Raw genomic sequence first — 17,666 nt, forward strand, 5'->3', positions numbered from 1 at the left:
AAAAACTGTTCCTGTGTGTGTGGGGAGGAAGGGGAGAATGTTTAGGCCTGTCACAAAAATGCAAAATTATGTTATACCATCTGATACGACTTGTCTTAAATGGTGTAAAAGATCAGTTTCTCCAGATAGGGTAAATTGCCGATCACAGATAGGGTAAATGCCGATTACCGATCAGAGTGAATATCGGCCGATATGGCCGATCACCGATCGCTGGCCGATTATCGGATCATCTCTAACACACACATTTAGTTGTTTTTAATACTTTCTTTTTTTTCTTTTCCTTGTGTGTCTCTTTCTAGGTGGATAAATGGATGAGATTTTAGGCCATGGAATAAACGACACAAAAAGAAGCATGAAAGAGGAATGTAGCAATCGAGAAGACCAACACATTCTTTAAATCCTTCACATTGTGATTGTAATGTTGTAATGTGTTAGTTTCGTTGGACTCAAGCTGCCCTTGAATTGCCACACGTTGGTGTGAACCCAACCGATTCAGGTGGGATTCCACAGATGGGACATTTCAGGTTTTGTGAGCCTCATCACGTAATTTTAATCAAATGAATGTAGTCTTCAACGTTTTATTAATTTTTTATCCCACAATCTTTGTAACCCATTTTTTCACCCGGTGCCAATTGCCTAAACTGTAATCCTGGGGGCTACTCTCCCTCTGCCAACCTGGGGAGACCCCTGAACTGAGCTCATGCTCCTTTCAATGCATGAGGACGAGTGAGCAGGCCGATTCTTATCACCTGACAGGGGGGGGGGGGGGGGAGTTTCCCTGGCAGGACGTAGCGCGTGGAAGGAACACGTTATTCCATCTATAGTTCCTTTCCCCTCCATCAGGCGCCCCGGCTGACCAGGGGGAGGCAGTATAGCCTTCGACAGATTTTGACAAGAAAAACAACAAGAAAAATATTTTCTTGCCGGACATGGCGGACAACGAGAGCTCCAGGACGGACACCCCAACGAACATCTCGCTGATTCCCGGCGGCGACACGGTCCCCGAGTCCCTGGAGTACAAGAGCGTGTCCGTGTTCCTGGTGCTGCTGGTGTGCGGAATGGGCATCGTGGGGAACGTCATGGTCGTGCTGGTGGTGCTCATGTCGCGACACATGAGGACGCCCACCAACTGCTACCTGGTCAGCCTGGCCATAGCGGACCTCACGGTGCTGGTGGCGGCCGGGCTGCCCAACATCTCCGACAGCCTGAACGGCACGTGGGTGTTTGGCCACGCCGGCTGCCTGGGCATCACGTACCTCCAGTACCTGGGCATCAACGTGTCGTCCTGCTCCATCACCGCCTTCACCGTGGAGAGGTGACGCATACTGTACTGTGTAAAGTATAACCCAGTACATTTACTCAAGTTCAAGTTTTAGGCATTCTTTTACTTTACTGGAGTATTTCCAATTGGCAGTACTTTTACTTCAATCCATTACACCTCAGAGGCAAATGCCTGGTTTCCAGCCTGATTCGCTTAGGGCACCGGGGCCAGTATTTTGAATGAAGGCCCCCAGGAGCCCTTTTCAGGGACAGCATCACGCAGTCCAGTTTCCCTGAAGGGCCCCACCGGCCCAATGGCTAATTTGGCCAATCATGGCCTTCCGTGATTTTTTTTGTCACGAATCACAGAATGCAGCGAATCAAAACATACATTTAACCACTTCAGCCATTTGAAAATAGCCGATCTACAAGCTACAGTACAGTACCAAACGTAATAGCTAGTTATCATGCAGAATAGGATATAGTTTTTTATTTCAACCTAAATTATACAACGTTTCACCCCTCCGGGCTTTCTCAAGTATATAGACCAGGGGTCCTCAACTAGAAATGCTGAAGGTCCACAAATCATTTTTGAATAAAACCATGGTCCAGTCTCATGCGCACGCAAATAAAATTGCGGGTCGCGGGCCACGTGGGCCCCATGGGGTGGGGCTGCCCCCCTCGCCCCCCTCCCCTAGAAACAACTATGCCTGTTTAGTACAGTCAAACCAAGATATACAAACCGGGTCCCATCCCAACCAACACTGGGGTGGCAGAGTATGAAAATATATTTTTTCACTTTGACAAATATTCATTATTCACACCTCCAAAAATCCAATTTTGTTCATTCAACTGAATGTGTGAATGTGTCACTGCCAAGGTTATAATAGTTAACTAAAACTAACTAAAAATACCCTTAGTTATAGTTTTTATCAATATTTATATGCATTTCGGAAATTCATAATATAAACCTTTTAAATTCATTTGATTAATTTCCTCATTTCTCCAACAAGTTTTACGGCTGTTTTCAGCACCATACGGCAGCATGTAGCCACACTTTACGTTGCTTGTTTACATTCTGCACTGCCTGAAACTGACTGCATGTTACTTGGAAAATCAAACCCGTCTTAAGTGAGTGGTACTGTACTGTACTGTACTGTACTGTACTGTACTGTACTGTACTGTACTGTACTGTACTGTACTGTAAGCCCTCCTCCCTGGCCTGTGTGTGTCTGTGTGTTAGGCTGTGCAACAGTGACACTTGGTGGTGAACAAACGCTATTTTCGTGCTCGGACACTGCCAGGAAAAGTTGGAAGAAAGAGACAGTCCAATATGGGAGAGAGACGCAAGGAAGTGCCTTGTGGAAAAGGATGATAGTAAAATATGCGGAGCACTTCGGAAGGGTATAGGCCTATTATATAAGGATCAGGTATTTGTGGAATGAGCAATACAGCTGAATGTGTGGGTAGCACACATTTGCCAAAACATTTGCCAAAATGGCAAGTGGTTGGTATTTATTCACCCTTGCCACAACAGCTTGGTTTGGTATGGAACAGTATCTCTCTCACGGGCAAGACAGAACTTGTCATCATTAAAGGCAATCTCAATGCAGTGAGATTCTGAAGCCAGTGGCGATCCCATATCTTCAGAATCTTGGACCTAACGCCATCCTCCAGGATGCCAACGCTCGCCCCGTAGAGCCAGGATCACAGAGTACCTCCAAAATGTAGGAGTGGAAATGCTGTGAGTCTAGACCTCAACCCAATTGAACACTTGTGGGATCAGCTTGGGCGTGCTGTACGAGTGTATGTGCTGTACATGCAACCAACAGAACCAAGTGTTGTTTTTTCCTTATTACTGTGGGAGAGTGCAATCATCCAATCCACTAAGCAACTCAAAGTAAGGGTTGGTATACCAACCATTTGCAATTTTGGCACATTTTGTGGGGGCGCTACCCACACGTTTAGCTGTGTTGCTCATTCCACGAATGCCCGATTCTTACAATCTATACAGACTATACCTCGTTGTACAGGTGACAACGATCAACGATTAATATGATATAAAACACAATACCAAATGGTATCATCAAAGTGGAGAAATAAAGGACCAAAGTTACGTTTCTGAACTTTTAGAGTTTATATTTTTAAATGGTATATCTTTTAGCTTTTATTACACAATACATATTGATCTTTTTTAATCCTATACCTGACAAATAAACCAAAGTACGAAAAAAAAAAAAAAACTAAACTATAACTAAACTAAAACTAAGCATTTCAACAAAATAAAAACTAAATAAAAACTAGCAAACCCGCTCTAAAAACTAACTAAAACTAACTGAATTAGAAAAAAACAAGTCAAAACTAACTAAAACTAAACTATAATGAAAAAAACAAAACTATTATAACCTTGGTCACTGCTAGTGAGCCAGTCAGCGCAACATTGTCATCATGACATGCCGGCCCATAATACACACATTCAGAGTGTTAATTGCGTTTCTCGGCATTGATCGAATACAACGGAGAATTCAACTCGCCGGTTGCCTTGACTTTTTTTCTTCTCTTTCTTCTTTTTTTCTTAATGTTTTTTTGTGGCTTTCGCCTTTATTTGATATGTTTTATGGAGGGACAGACAGTAGGCTGACAGGAAATGGGGAGAGAGATGGGGGGGTCACTCCCGCTGAGCCACGGCCCAGGCCTTTTCTCTTTATTCTATCATTTCTCCAGGGTCCGCAGAGAGGTGTGCCGCGGTCCGGTCGTGGACCGCGGTCCGCCTGTTGAGGACCACTGATATAGACCATTGAATAGACCATTTCACAGTATAATGATATAGGGCTTTTTGAAATTATCCTCGCCAGGACCGGAATGGCCGAATGCAAAGGATTATGTCATGCCGACCCAGTTATTTCAATTGGCTTCACTTCTGCCCATAGGGGCCGCCACAAATGCGAACAGTTGCACCGTCTGTCATACAAACGGTATTTCCCCTACTGTTTCCTCATGTCCAGATGGCTGCTGCACGCCATACAACTGACACAGCCCTGGGTATGCAACCCGGCCTGGCGGGGATCTGCGCTCAGAGGAGCGCACTTTTCTAGTTAATTCTTGTGCATGTAGCTTAACAGTTAAATTATTATATACCAGTCAATATATACAGTATCAGTCAATGTATGTTTTGTATTATTATCTAAAGCTACTGTGTCAAATTATTGTAGGGGTGTAAAAAGTGCAATATTTGCCTCTGAGACGGAAAGGAGACTAAAGAAATGTAGGTGCTTTTCAGTTTTTCTTTTAACATACAGTACCGGTACTTTCCAACGTTATATCGTAAAGTGTAAAGTTGTACAAAATAGCTTAACCCATTTTGACCTGAGATCAGATTTAAAAAATGTCTTCTACATCCTGGTAGTTTTCTGAAAAAGCTATGTTTCTATGTCAGTGGTTGTTCGATTTTTCAAAAATAGCAGACCTACAAGCTCGTAGCGCGCCACCGAGTGGCGCGCTACGCTGCTATTTTTCAATAGCTAAAGCATAACATAATGCTAACACCAAAAGGGGTTCCCGCCCCCAAAATGGGTTTAAAATACACTACTGTAACACATTGTTTACAACACGGCATTTGCTACACATCGGTAAACCTCACCTTTCAGTTGAAGTGCCGGCGCATGACATGAACTTAATTGGCTCTCATTATATTGCAACAAAGCCCTTTGCTGTGTCCCTCATGCAGGTACATAGCTATCTGCCATCCAATCAGGGCTCAGACGGTGTGCACAGTCTCCCGGGCCAAGCGGATCATCACCGCTGTTTGGATCATCACCTGCGTCTACTGCATGCTCTGGTTTTTCCTGGTTGACATTCAGGTCAGAGTTTGTATATTTATTTGTTTATTTATTTGATTATTTGTTTATTTATTTATGTATTTATTTATTCCTATACCTATACTGTAGTGCCTAAAGTCCTATACTTAATGGCACTACTGGTTGCCGACGGCCAGGTGGAAGTTCTTACGTGTGCCAGTACAAACTGATCTCCAAAACATGTCCGTTGAGTTTAACTTTGCGTTCATTTTCCGCAGTCATTTTCCTATACAACATACAGATAAAATAATAAGAAAGAAACAGTAACAAACACAGGGGACCAGCCCTCCTGAACACAGTGGAAAACTGTTAGCCTCTGCCGTCTGCCACTGGCAACACCTGTGCCTGATTAGCAGCCTTGTTAAATACCAGGGCTGGCCCCGACACTGACCAAGCTGCAGTGACACTGTCAATCAGCAAAACATTAGGTCATAATGACTTACCTGTTGTCATTTCCAAAAATAAACCACAGTAAATGCCTGCGAGGGATTTGGATGGTTGGTGTGATTACAGAATAAAGATTGATTAGGGTATTTCGTATTTGTCTTAGCTCCTACCCCCATGCCATGAACAACAAGAAGGCCCCGTATTTACCTCCTTTAATCATTTGTATTGCAGTCAGTGATTTCAATAACCGTTTTATTGGTGCCTTCTTTTCTAATCTTTAAGCAACCCTGAGCTCAGGAAAGTCACTACACAAACAAAATGTAATAATATATGTCAATGTGATTGTATTTATTTTATTTTATTTTATTTTATTTATTTGACAATGCTCATTAATCAACATTTCAGTTTTTACTTCCATGTAAATGTGCCAGAGTTAGCCATAAGATAATTTACATCTGTAGTCCCTGAGCAGGCTCTGGTAGTAAAACTATACATACAATGACACATATACAGTACAATACAATGCAATACAATACAGATAAAAGAAAGACAGAGTGTATAGTGTGCCAGCACACAACACCATGCTTTGATGCCATGTGTGCATATGTGAAGCACCCAACACTGTCTATATCCATACAAAAAACACAATAATAAAAGTGAACTGTCTGTGTGACATTTATAAATAGGTATATTGGAACGTAACTAAGTACGCTGACTTAAGTACTGTTACTTTTACTTTACTGGAGTATTTAAACATTTCAGTACTTTTATACTTCTACTCCACTACATTTCAAATATTATACTTTTACTCCACTGCAATCTTTTGAAAACTGTAGTTACTAGTTACTTTGTAGAGTTTGATTATTATTATTACAAAACATACATTAACCAAGTCAGCCCTATATACATTCCGGCCATTTGAAAAACTATTTCATACATTTTATACATTTAAAAACTGGACATTCTGCATAGTGAATACTTTCTACTTTTGGTACTTTAATCACATTTTGATGCCAATATACCTTTGTACTTTTTACTCACGAAGTACATTTTGAATTCCAGACGTTTATACTTTAGACTAACAAAGCATTTCTATTGCAGTATTGATACTTTTACTTAAAACCCATTATGGGCGGGAACCCCTTTTGGTGTTTTAAACATTATGTTGGAATTTAGCTATTGAAAAATTAGCAGATCTACAAGCTCATAGCGCGCCACCGAGTGGCGCGCTACGAGCTTGTAGGTCTGCTATTTTAGAAAAATCGTGAAAATATTTATTCCAGAAAACGGATTTATTATTTTTTTTTAATTTTGAGGTCAGGCCTAAATGGGTTAAGTATAAGCAAAACAATTGAGTACTTTTACTTAACCCATTCTGACCGGGCACCCATTTTGGTGTCAGCATCATGTTATGCTTTAGCTATTGAAAAATAGCAGATCTACAAGCTCATATCGCGCCACCGAGTGGCGCGATACGAGCTTGTAGGTCTGCTATTTTTTGAAAAATCGAAGAACGACTGACATTTTTAGAATCTGATCTCAGGTCAGAATGGGTTGATCAGACCAGTGTGTGTCCAGTGGAAACCTCGTATGAATCTGATCTCAGGTCAGAATGGGTTAAGTATAAGCAAAACAACTGAGTACTTTCCCCCCCCCCACCCACCGCTGCGTCCAGGTGAGCCAGGATGGACACGTGCAGTGTGGCTACAAGGTGAAGAGAGAGCTCTATCTGCCCATCTACCTCATCGACTTCACCATCTTCTACGTCATCCCACTGCTGGTGGCCATCGTGCTGTATGGCCTCATAGCGCGGGTCCTCTACCTCAGGTACACCTGCTGTAGTACCTACTGTACCTACTGTACGGCCTCATAGCGCGGGTCCTCTACCTCAGGTACACCTGCTGTAGTACCTACTGTACCTACTGTACGGCCTCATAGCGCGGGTCCTCTACCTCAGGTACACCTACTGTAGTACCTATACTGTACCTACTGTACGGCCTCATAGCGCGGGTCCTCTACCTCAGGTACACCTGCTGTAGTACCTACTGTACCTACTGTACGGCCTCATAGCGCGGGTCCTCTACCTCAGGTACACCTGCTGTAGTACCTACTGTACCTACTGTACGGCCTCATAGCGCGGGTCCTCTACCTCAGGTACACCTGCTGTAGTACCTACTGTACCTACTGTACGGCCTCATAGCGCGGGTCCTCTACCTCAGGTACACCTGCTGTAGTACCTACTGTACCTACTGTACGGCCTCATAGCGCGGGTCCTCTACCTCAGGTACACCTGCTGTAGTACCTACTGTACCTACTGTATGGCCTCATAGCGCGGGTCCTCTACCTCAGGTACACCTGCTGTAGTACCTACTGTACCTACTGTATGGCCTCATAGCGCGGGTCCTCTACCTCAGGTACACCTGCTGTAGTACCTACTGTACCTACTGTACGGCCTCATAGCGCGGGTCCTCTACCTCAGGTACACCTGCTGTAGTACCTACTGTACCTACTGTACGGCCTCATAGCGCGGGTCCTCTACCTCAGGTACACCTGCTGTAGTACCTACTGTACCTACTGTACGGCCTCATAGCGCGGGTCCTCTACCTCAGGTACACCTGCTGTAGTACCTACTGTACCTACTGTATGGCCTCATAGCGCGGGTCCTCTACCTCAGGTACACCTGCTGTAGTACCTACTGTACCTACTGTATGGCCTCATAGCGCGGGTCCTCTACCTCAGGTACACCTGCTGTAGTACCTACTGTACCTACTGTACGGCCTCATAGCGCGGGTCCTCTACCTCAGGTACACCTGCTGTAGTACCTACTGTACCTACTGTACGGCCTCATAGCGCGGGTCCTCTACCTCAGGTACACCTGCTGTAGTACCTACTGTACCTACTGTACGGCCTCATAGCGCGGGTCCTCTACCTCAGGTACACCTGCTGTAGTCTGTTCTGGCTGCAGACTGAGGCCTGACTCACACCTTCGCAACAGATTGATGTATGCTCGTTGTATGAGATGCATATAGCTGATGCAAGCTCGCAATGCATTTCCAATGGGAGTCACATGGTTTGACACAACATTTGTGTTGTACGAGGGGGAGGGAGGCGGTCGGAAAACACAGCCGAAAGCCGTACAACACAAATGTTGTGTCAAACCATGTGACTTCCATTGGAAATGCATTGGGGCAAGATGTATCACACGCTTTGTATACATCTAGCATGCATCAATGTTGTATGCTAGATCGAAAGGTGTGAGTCCGGCCTGAACGAGAATAGAGATACTTTTAGGAAAGTCATTGTTGGAATAATGTCATTTTACTCTACGTTCCACCCTGATGTTTGAGGGGAGCGACCTCCTATACACAGGTTTAATGTTTGTCTTTAGTTCAATGTTTGTTTTGTAAACGTCTTTGTAAAGTCAAAGTCATTTTTCACCCCTGTGTAATCAATTATCTAATGTGATCCTGGGCTCTACACACCCTCCGCCAACCTGGGGAGAGCAACGGACTTGAACTCATGCTTCCTTCATGCATGAGTGTCCAAGTCGCTCCCCCATATTGTCTCTTTATTGTTATTGGCGTTTAATGTTTGTGTTTTGTCCGTTTGTTTTACATCACCATTACATCACCTAATCAACATGAGTCAGACTTTAATATATTAGCGCCCCTCACTTCACACGGGTGTGATTTTTTTAAACAATGGGCTTGATGGATCAAATAAGCCAAGTGCAGTCTTTCTCTAATGTAATGAATGGTCTTTGACAGCAAATCTTGATTTCGTTTTAGTCGTAGTTTATAGTCCTCGGGGGAAACAAAGTATTTTGGTGGGCCTCGGTGGCGTCGTAATGGCTATAATTTAGGTGCATGCTGAAAATTGATGTTATTTTCAGAGCGCAACCAAACATTTTTGTTGACCAAATTGTCAATATATTCAGTCTTATTTTTAGTCATCGTAGCGTAGGTCTTTATTTAAATGGCATCAGCTAAGCAAAGAGCTTTTTTTTTTTAAACGACGTCGTTCTTTTAATGCCCTTTGCCTAGCTGTTGCCATTTAAATAAAGGCCTTTTATACTGGACTGCAACCTCTTCTCTGTATTCAACTCATATCCTAATGCTTGGATACTCCCCCCCCGCCTAACAGTCCTCTGCCGAGCCACCCAGACGGCAGCACCATCACCGCTGGTACGACCACACTTCATCGCAGCTGCCGAGAACGGGCAGAGTCAGGGAAGGGCCCGGGTCAGCAGAGCCGTCCGAAGAGTGCTCTGTCATCAAGGAAACAGGTAGCCTTACGTTGGGAATTCTGCATTAGGAATAACTCCTTGAGATGTAGACCCAGTGGTGGAAAAAGCACTCGCACGTTTTACTGAAGTGCAGCAGAACTGCAGTGCAATATAGAAATGCTCTGTTACAAGTAAATGTCCGGAATTCAAACTGTACTTGAGTAAAAGTACGAAAGTATTGGCATGAAAATGTGGTTTGATTGATTGAATTACGGTACATTTCAAGCACAACTCAATACAAAACTGTTGTGTTAACTGTGGACGTAACACCATAGAGTATTACACTTAGGTCCCACAATAGGGCCCACCATGTTCAATTCATCATAACAATTAGAGACGTACAAATATACTCTATATAGCCAAACACAGGAAATCATAATAGAGGATGTAAAAAAGGGAAAAAAACAAACATATACAGTGAGGGGAAAAAAAGGTGTGGGTGGTGGATTCAGGTTTTACGGGGGCCAGTTTAGAATTGCAGCCGTCCGTAGGTGCCCTTTGAGAGCGGTTTTGAAGGAGTCAAGGGATTTGCATGTCTTAATTACATTTGGTAGGGCATTCCACATTTTGGTGGCATAGGAGCGAAATTAATTTAGTCCCTTGTTGTTTGTGCCGAATCTAGGTTGCACATGGTTTGTTGAGCTTGTAGGCTAACTTAAAGTACCAAAAGTAAAAGTACTCATGATGCAGAATCTCTCATTTCACAAGTTTTCAAATGTAATCTTTTGAAAATAGCAGCTCTACAAGCTCACGTTGCAACGCATTGTGAGCTTGTAGCTATTTTCAAATTACCGAAATGTCTAAAGGGCTGAAAATGTATGTTTTGTAATAATAATACAAATCTACAAAGTAACTTAAGTAACAAAAGTTTTCAAATACATGTAGTGGAGTAGAAGTAAACATATTGGGAATTGGAAATACTTAAGTAAAGCACAAATACCTAAAGGTTTTACTTATGTAAATGTACTTAGTTAATTTACACTGGATGTACCGCCAGGCTGTGAGGTACATTACATCATCAAAATCTCACCCCTTCATTCTTTCTCTTCTCTGTTACCGTTCCATCTCTCTCTTCTTTTTGAGGGGCGCTATATTCAGCTATTAGTGTATATTTTCGTCTTACACAAACATTAAATTTCCATTGACAATGAATGGAGAATTTACGACATATGTGTCTGAGAAAATCGACATTACATCATGATGATGATAAGAGCGCCCCTCAATTCACACGGGTGTGATTCTTTATTTATTTTTTATATCTGTCCAGTAATTGTCGTAGAATAGCTTTTGGTCACACTTGACCCATGGCTGGCCTTTGCCTGTTTCGCTGTCTGTTGGGGATTGGGAGCCATGATTCCCTCTGTGGCAGAGGGGATAGCAGTGGCAATACTCTATCTATACTGCTATCTATTACCTCAGATAAGTGCCCTTGGGTGACTGTTTGCGAAGCACTCGTGTCCTGGGTGTTATGTGGCTATTAGGGCCTATGTGACACCAAAAAACATTGCTAACATTGACACCCTGCACTACAATATTAGCTTGAGAATCGGTTACTGAAGTTAAGTGTCAGGCAGTAATGGCTTCTTTTCCTTAAGGCATTTTGGGCGGGAACCCCTTTTGGTGTTAGCATTATGTTATGCTTTAGCTATTGAAAAATAGCAGATCTACAAGCCACTCTGTGGCGCGCTACGAGCTTGTAGGTGTGCTATTTTTGAAATAAATCGAAGTATGACTGACATAGAAGCATATAGCTTTTTCAGAAAACTGTCAGGATGTAGAAGACATTTTTAGAATCTGAGCGCAGGTCAAAATAGATTAAGGCGGCATGGGACGGAAGAGATTTACCTCTGAGAACCCTTCCATCCCAGATTGCAGGCTTTGTCCGTCTCCCTTCAGAGACGTATTGGGTTCTCTCAGGATAAGCTACCTCTGTATCGCTTCACTACATCCACTCGTCTGGGGGGATTGGACAAGGTATTGGACAAGACGGGGGAGTAGCTTTGCGAGTGATTGTACTGTGGGCATTTCATTATAGCATTTTTGAAAAGTTGGATTGCTTGTTTCTCAAATTGGACATATTAGCATTATAGTCATCATGCAAGGAACTGTAATATCGAAGCATTTGTTCTCAAATGCGGTGGCTCAGGGGCGGCAGTGGCTCAGAGTGCCTGGATGGGAACCGCAAGGTTGCCAGTTCGAACCCGAGCTCCCACAGAGTTACTGTCGAAGTGTCCTTGAGCAAGACACTGAACCCCTAATTGCTCCCGATGTGCTAGTTGGTGCCTTGCATGGTTTCCGCTGCCATCGGTGTGTGAATGGGTGAAAGTAATGCACAATCTATATGTAAAGCGCCTTGGATAAAGGTGCTATATAAATGCACCATTTACCATTTACCAATGGTTTGCCAATGTTCACATTACCGCCACTAGAATAAATGGTGCGACGACCTGAAAGATAAATCCAGTCACTCATTCAAAGGTGCCTCGTGCCTCCACTTTCCAGAGAACATGCAGTCATTGAAATCCTGCGCCAGGATTGTGCACCTTATTACATCTACAATCAATTCAACTTTCTACAATCTATTTTAAGAGGGTCAGGTTGTTTGTGAATATAAGTGTGCGCGCGTGCGTGTCCGGACTCTCCGGAGCTAATCTCACAAACTGTTGCAACGACAGATTTATTGCACCAGTAGGCTAAAGAAGGATTTATTTGAACTAGGGCTGTCAAAGATTAAAATGTTTTAATCAGATTAATCACAGTTTAAAAAAAGTATTCATCATGACTAATGTAAAAAGAATAAGCCATGTTTTTCTGTATATTGTTGGGGATGGATAGATAAATGACGGAAGGGCAGGCGTATATGCTACATATAAACACATGTATGTATTATTCTTCATAACAAATCCAGTAGCCTTGCAGACCCGTAATTGATGTTCAAAATAAGAATTATTCTACATTCTCTAATTGTGTAGACTTCTTGTAAATTAACTTAAGTAATGGGTCCATTTAGTTCCATTTGTACACTCTGTGTTAAATTAACATTGATTTTACAATATAAATTGGGGTCGCAGGGACAGAAATGCCATTAAATTAATGCATATCAAACTGGGGGTCCTTGAAATGAAAAAAGTTGAAAATCACTGATAGAGCCGTATTTCTTATGGGGGTCCTCCTTGGCATATATTTTCAAATGGGGGTCCGCAGGCTAATGAGTGTCATTTTGGGGGTCCTTGACATGAAAAAGTTTGGGAACCACATATACAAACAGGAGCCATGACAGTTTGAGGTGGACACAGTATGAAGCTATATTCCCTAACGTGATTGTAGCCCCCAGCCAAGACCCAGCCCGCAACAGCCCCTGCCAATCGGGCTCAGCCCTATTGGCAGTTTTGGCACGGTACGTTGCGCGTTGGTCTGGTGAGTGGGAGCTTCTGCGGAATGCTACAATCTCATGTACACGTGCATGAGCCTCAACGCTCATACAAGAGAGAGAGAGAGAGAGAGAGAGAGAGAGAGAAAGAGAGAGTAGATTCTAATCAATGGTGTTCAAGGGCTCCATCCAAGACCCAAAGATTTGCATAATGTGATTTGGGATTTACATTGAAGTGTACTTAAGGCTTCCAGATGGTTTTTCACTCTGTTCTTCAATATGCATGCAGCCCACACTGTTTTCATCCGTCTGCCCTCAGGGCTGTTTGATAGGCTGATTCAATCTGATATAGTTCGATAAACTTCTGTATAGGCTACCAAAGAATGGCGGTTTTACGGTCGGGGAGATGAATACAGTGTGCTGTGAGATTAATATACACTTTTAATCTTCAAGACTTTTTTCCCCTGTCTGTGATCTCCTGAAGTGCACATTCAAGAAGATGTTTGGTGTGTGTGGTGCTGTAGCATCAACTGAGGGGGCAAAACTTGATATCATTTGCATCTGAACTGAAAAGCAGATCCTTTTGGGTGAAACAAACGGATCTCTGGACCCTTCCGTTAATTTCCTGGACCGAGTCCGTCCTCTTTTGTCTGTGGTATCAGAGCCACAGTGAAGCCACTGGAGCATGGCACGGCGGCAGCAATAATATGCATATTCAAAATGCCACTCAGGTCCTTTCTGTCTCATTATCTCCGCATTGTGATAATTAGAAAACAGCCCTCTCCGCCTCCTCCCTGTTCAATTAAATGCTTTGTGATTCCCCCCCCCGTTTTAATCTAGTTGCTGAGGTGGCTGTCACCGACTTGCTGCTTGAGGCAGGGGACAGAGACCCTTATCTCAAATAGCATTTAGCCGAGGAGAGAGAGAGAGAGAGACGTGTGCGACGATATGCGCTATCAACCTGCCCGACTTTTCTTTTTCTGCTGTGATCACAAAACATACGGCAGCTGGAGTGAAAGGCAACCATGCTTCAACAACATTATTATGGGGTGGGGGGATGGTGGGGGCAGCTCTAAAATGTCTGCAGGTGTGAGGGGCGAGGCTGGGTGCGGAGGGGAGAGGAGGAGTGGGTGGATATAAGGGAGAGGTGTGTGGTACTGTTGGGGACTGATAAGGCTAATCACTGAAGACGGCTTCCATTTCTTCTGTCAGGAATGCCTGAGCTGTCGTCATGGTCACAAACCAACGGGGGGGGGGGGGGTTGGGGGGTGGGCGGGGTAAGGGATGTTGCATTGTTTGTACGCGCACGCACGCACACACACACACACACACACACACACACACACACACACACACACACACACACACACACACACACACACACACACACACACACACACACACACACACACACACACACACACACACACACACACACACGTGTACATATGTACACGTGTGTGTGTACAGCTGTGTGTACAGCTCATAAATGTGCATGGGGTACACATTATATCGCTGCATGTAGCTGAATTTCCTTCCTTACTGTTTGGTTCCGTTTGATGATGCCAGGTAGGACATCATCAAACACACCCCCTTGTTTCAGAATCAGTCAGAATCATAACTTTATTGTCACACAATAAAGCCTAAAAGGGATAATGACTGACAGGTACATTCATCTCCATATATGGGAATATACCAATGACCATATATCCATATATGGGCATAAAAGGGACAAGGACTGACAGGTACAGAGATCTCCATGTATGGGTATCAGTCAGGTGTAGGTGCTGTAGGTGTGAGGGCCGTATAGCAGCCCAAACCTCTCTCGTACTTCTATACGTATAGTAGCATACATACTACCTACATGACTGCCTGCCTAAATATGTCCCAAACCGCCCCTAAGGTCTTCCACCGCCGGCCTGCTCGCTTTGCCTAAAAAAATGGCAACTAAAAAATACGGGGAAGCAGCTTTTTGCTTCTACGGGCCGTCGGCATGGAACAAGCTCCCACTGTACCTTCGTCAGGCAGCCTCTGTAGACATTTTTAAAGCTCAGCTCAAGACCCACTTCTACAACATTGCTTTTAATTGATCTTTTATTTTTTATTTTCTGTTATTCATGTCCTCACTGTATTGCATTACTGCTTGTTTTTTAATGTCGTTGCCTTGCTTTTCTTTTATTCTCCATTGTTCTGTAAAGCACTTTGAGCTGCATTTCATGTCATGAAAGGTGCTATACAAATAAAGTTTTATTATTATTATTATTATTACTACTAGGCTAAAAGATTCACTCATTGTGGGGAAGGGCTGTGCACAAACATTGATATATCTGAGTATCACATTTCACAATAATACATCATCCCCACTGGGATCCCCACGTCTAAACATTTTTCCAATATTTTGTATAGGAGTTAAGGTATGACAAGACATGTTGTTTGACTCTATTCTGCAGATAAATATTATAGTAGCCACTAATTATGCAGTTGTGTAGTCTACCGTTATACGCTATATACGTAGTAATATGTCGTGCTGAAGTTTTTTGCGGGGGAAAAGCGTATACCGTCTGCTAATCATTTCATCCATTGACAACGTGCGAGTGTATATAGCCTAAATGTGCACATGTCGCGCATCTGAAAGCACTGCTGCTATGTGTTATACAATGAATGAATAGACACATTTATTGACTATTAACTCAGAAGAAACCATCTGACACAGTTCCACGAGTTCACTTGCGCTGCTGCGCTGTCACTTATTCACACAGACACCAACTTCAGGGGCTGCTAAATGTCTCATTTGAGATGTCCCGTTGCCTCAAACAATCATGAAGCAAACACAGATAATCAGAGAAATTGCAACAATATAGCAGACAATATTACACTGGGCTTTGGATGTCACAAATGCTTGCCCCGTTGTCATATCCAATGCCTGTTACTTTAGGGCCATGAATATTGTAATATTGTCATACACATCGCCTTCATAAACTAGATTACATCTCTCTGTGATTCTCACTGCTGTTCCCTGCTTGCTCTTGTCTCACCTCTAGGTAACTAAGATGCTAGCCGTGGTGGTGATCCTGTTTGCGTTGTTATGGATGCCCTACCGGACTTTGGTTCTGATTAACTCCTTTGTGTCCACGCCCTACCTGGACTCCTGGTTCATCCTGTTTTGTCGGACTTGCATCTACGCAAATAGTGCCATCAACCCGGTGATATACAACGCCATGTCCCAGAAGTTCCGCTCGGCGTTCCGCGGCCTTTCCCGCTGCCAGAGACCAGAGGGACACCAGAGGACGTTGTCGTTAATCCATTCCAGCTATAGCACAGTGCGTGTCTCGCGTACCAGTACGCCCCCGCCTAACAGAAACGGAACGGACAAAAGGGCCCAAAGAGCTATCCTTAACACCACCACTGGCACAACTTCAGAATGGAAGGCCTCTAACGTGGTCGGTGGCGATGAAAAGACTGGGCCGTTTCCTCAAGCAACCGCAGCCAATGGGAGCCAAGACCAAGATCCCGTAGAAACCTCTGCGGATAAGATTTGTACGGATACAATTCCTCCAGCCGATGTTAGGAAGCATGTGCTTATAACTGATACCACCACAAACGATGTTAACGGTGTTGTTGCTATTGACCCCTTCGAAACAGGCCATGGGAAATGTGTGGCGTCCACAGAATGTACCTCAACCCATCTTGACGTATCCTCCTCCTTAAATGACGACGAAGCTAACATGGAACCCATGGAATCTTCATGCACAGAATCATGTCTAGTTAATGATGAAGGAGAGAAGTCAGAGAACCAACCCATAGACAACTTCTCATACAATGTCCAGAAAGCTGTCGACTCGGTGGAATCGTCTGTAGCCAACGATGGCAGATGTAAAGATCCCATCGACGACTCTGGTAAAGAGAAGGGAGATACAGAACCCTACCTTGAAGACAACAGAGATGAGACCATGTTACTCACTGGCCAAACACAGAGAGATGAGGAGGGTATGATTCATACTGTGATATAGAAACAAACAGCTGTAGTAGAAATGGCATGATTTGTCATCGTAATGATCTTCATCTACACTAGTATATTCCCCTGTTTTTTCTCCCTTGATTTTCTCAGGCACACAGTTTATCTTATGATCCCCTGTAGGCTGCAAGGCACATGCAGAGAGGATGTTAACCACCTCGTCAGCTTTAATGACTTAATAGATATGATAGGTTAATATTAATAGACATGATAGAGTAATAATAATAATTTTCTCCGCCTGAATCAAACGAGGTGGCCTCCCAGGTGCAAAACATAGCTTTGGCTAAATGTTTAATTTTTTTCCCTGTGTGTGTGTGTGTGTGTGTGTGTGTGAGGAAAAAGAAAACATTTAGAAAAAGCTAACACACGCACGCACGCACGCACGCACACACACACACAAATCAGTCGAATCAGTGTGAGCTTCAGTTCATAAAGGGAACTTCACCTACCATAATGCCAAATTTCGTGAAAAACGATAGCGTCGAACTGCCA

General features: G+C 43.6%; 1 protein-coding gene across 1 annotated transcript; it reads left to right on the forward strand.

Moving 5' to 3' along the window:
- Positions 1-929: 929 nt before the first annotated feature.
- trhr2 (thyrotropin releasing hormone receptor 2) lies at positions 930-17,169 on the forward strand (the record flags this gene model as incomplete). Its single annotated transcript, XM_083764129.1, has 5 exons — positions 930-1,315; positions 4,988-5,120; positions 7,180-7,331; positions 9,648-9,789; positions 16,201-17,169. The coding sequence occupies 5 exons, from the start codon at positions 930-932 to the stop codon at positions 17,167-17,169; spliced, it is 1,782 nt and encodes a 593-aa protein (XP_083620255.1).
- Positions 17,170-17,666: the final 497 nt, after the last annotated feature.

Source organism: Protomyctophum parallelum, assembly GCF_964188405.1.
Source record: "Protomyctophum parallelum genome assembly, chromosome: 4".
NCBI classification, from domain to species: Eukaryota; Metazoa; Chordata; class Actinopteri; order Myctophiformes; family Myctophidae; genus Protomyctophum; species Protomyctophum parallelum.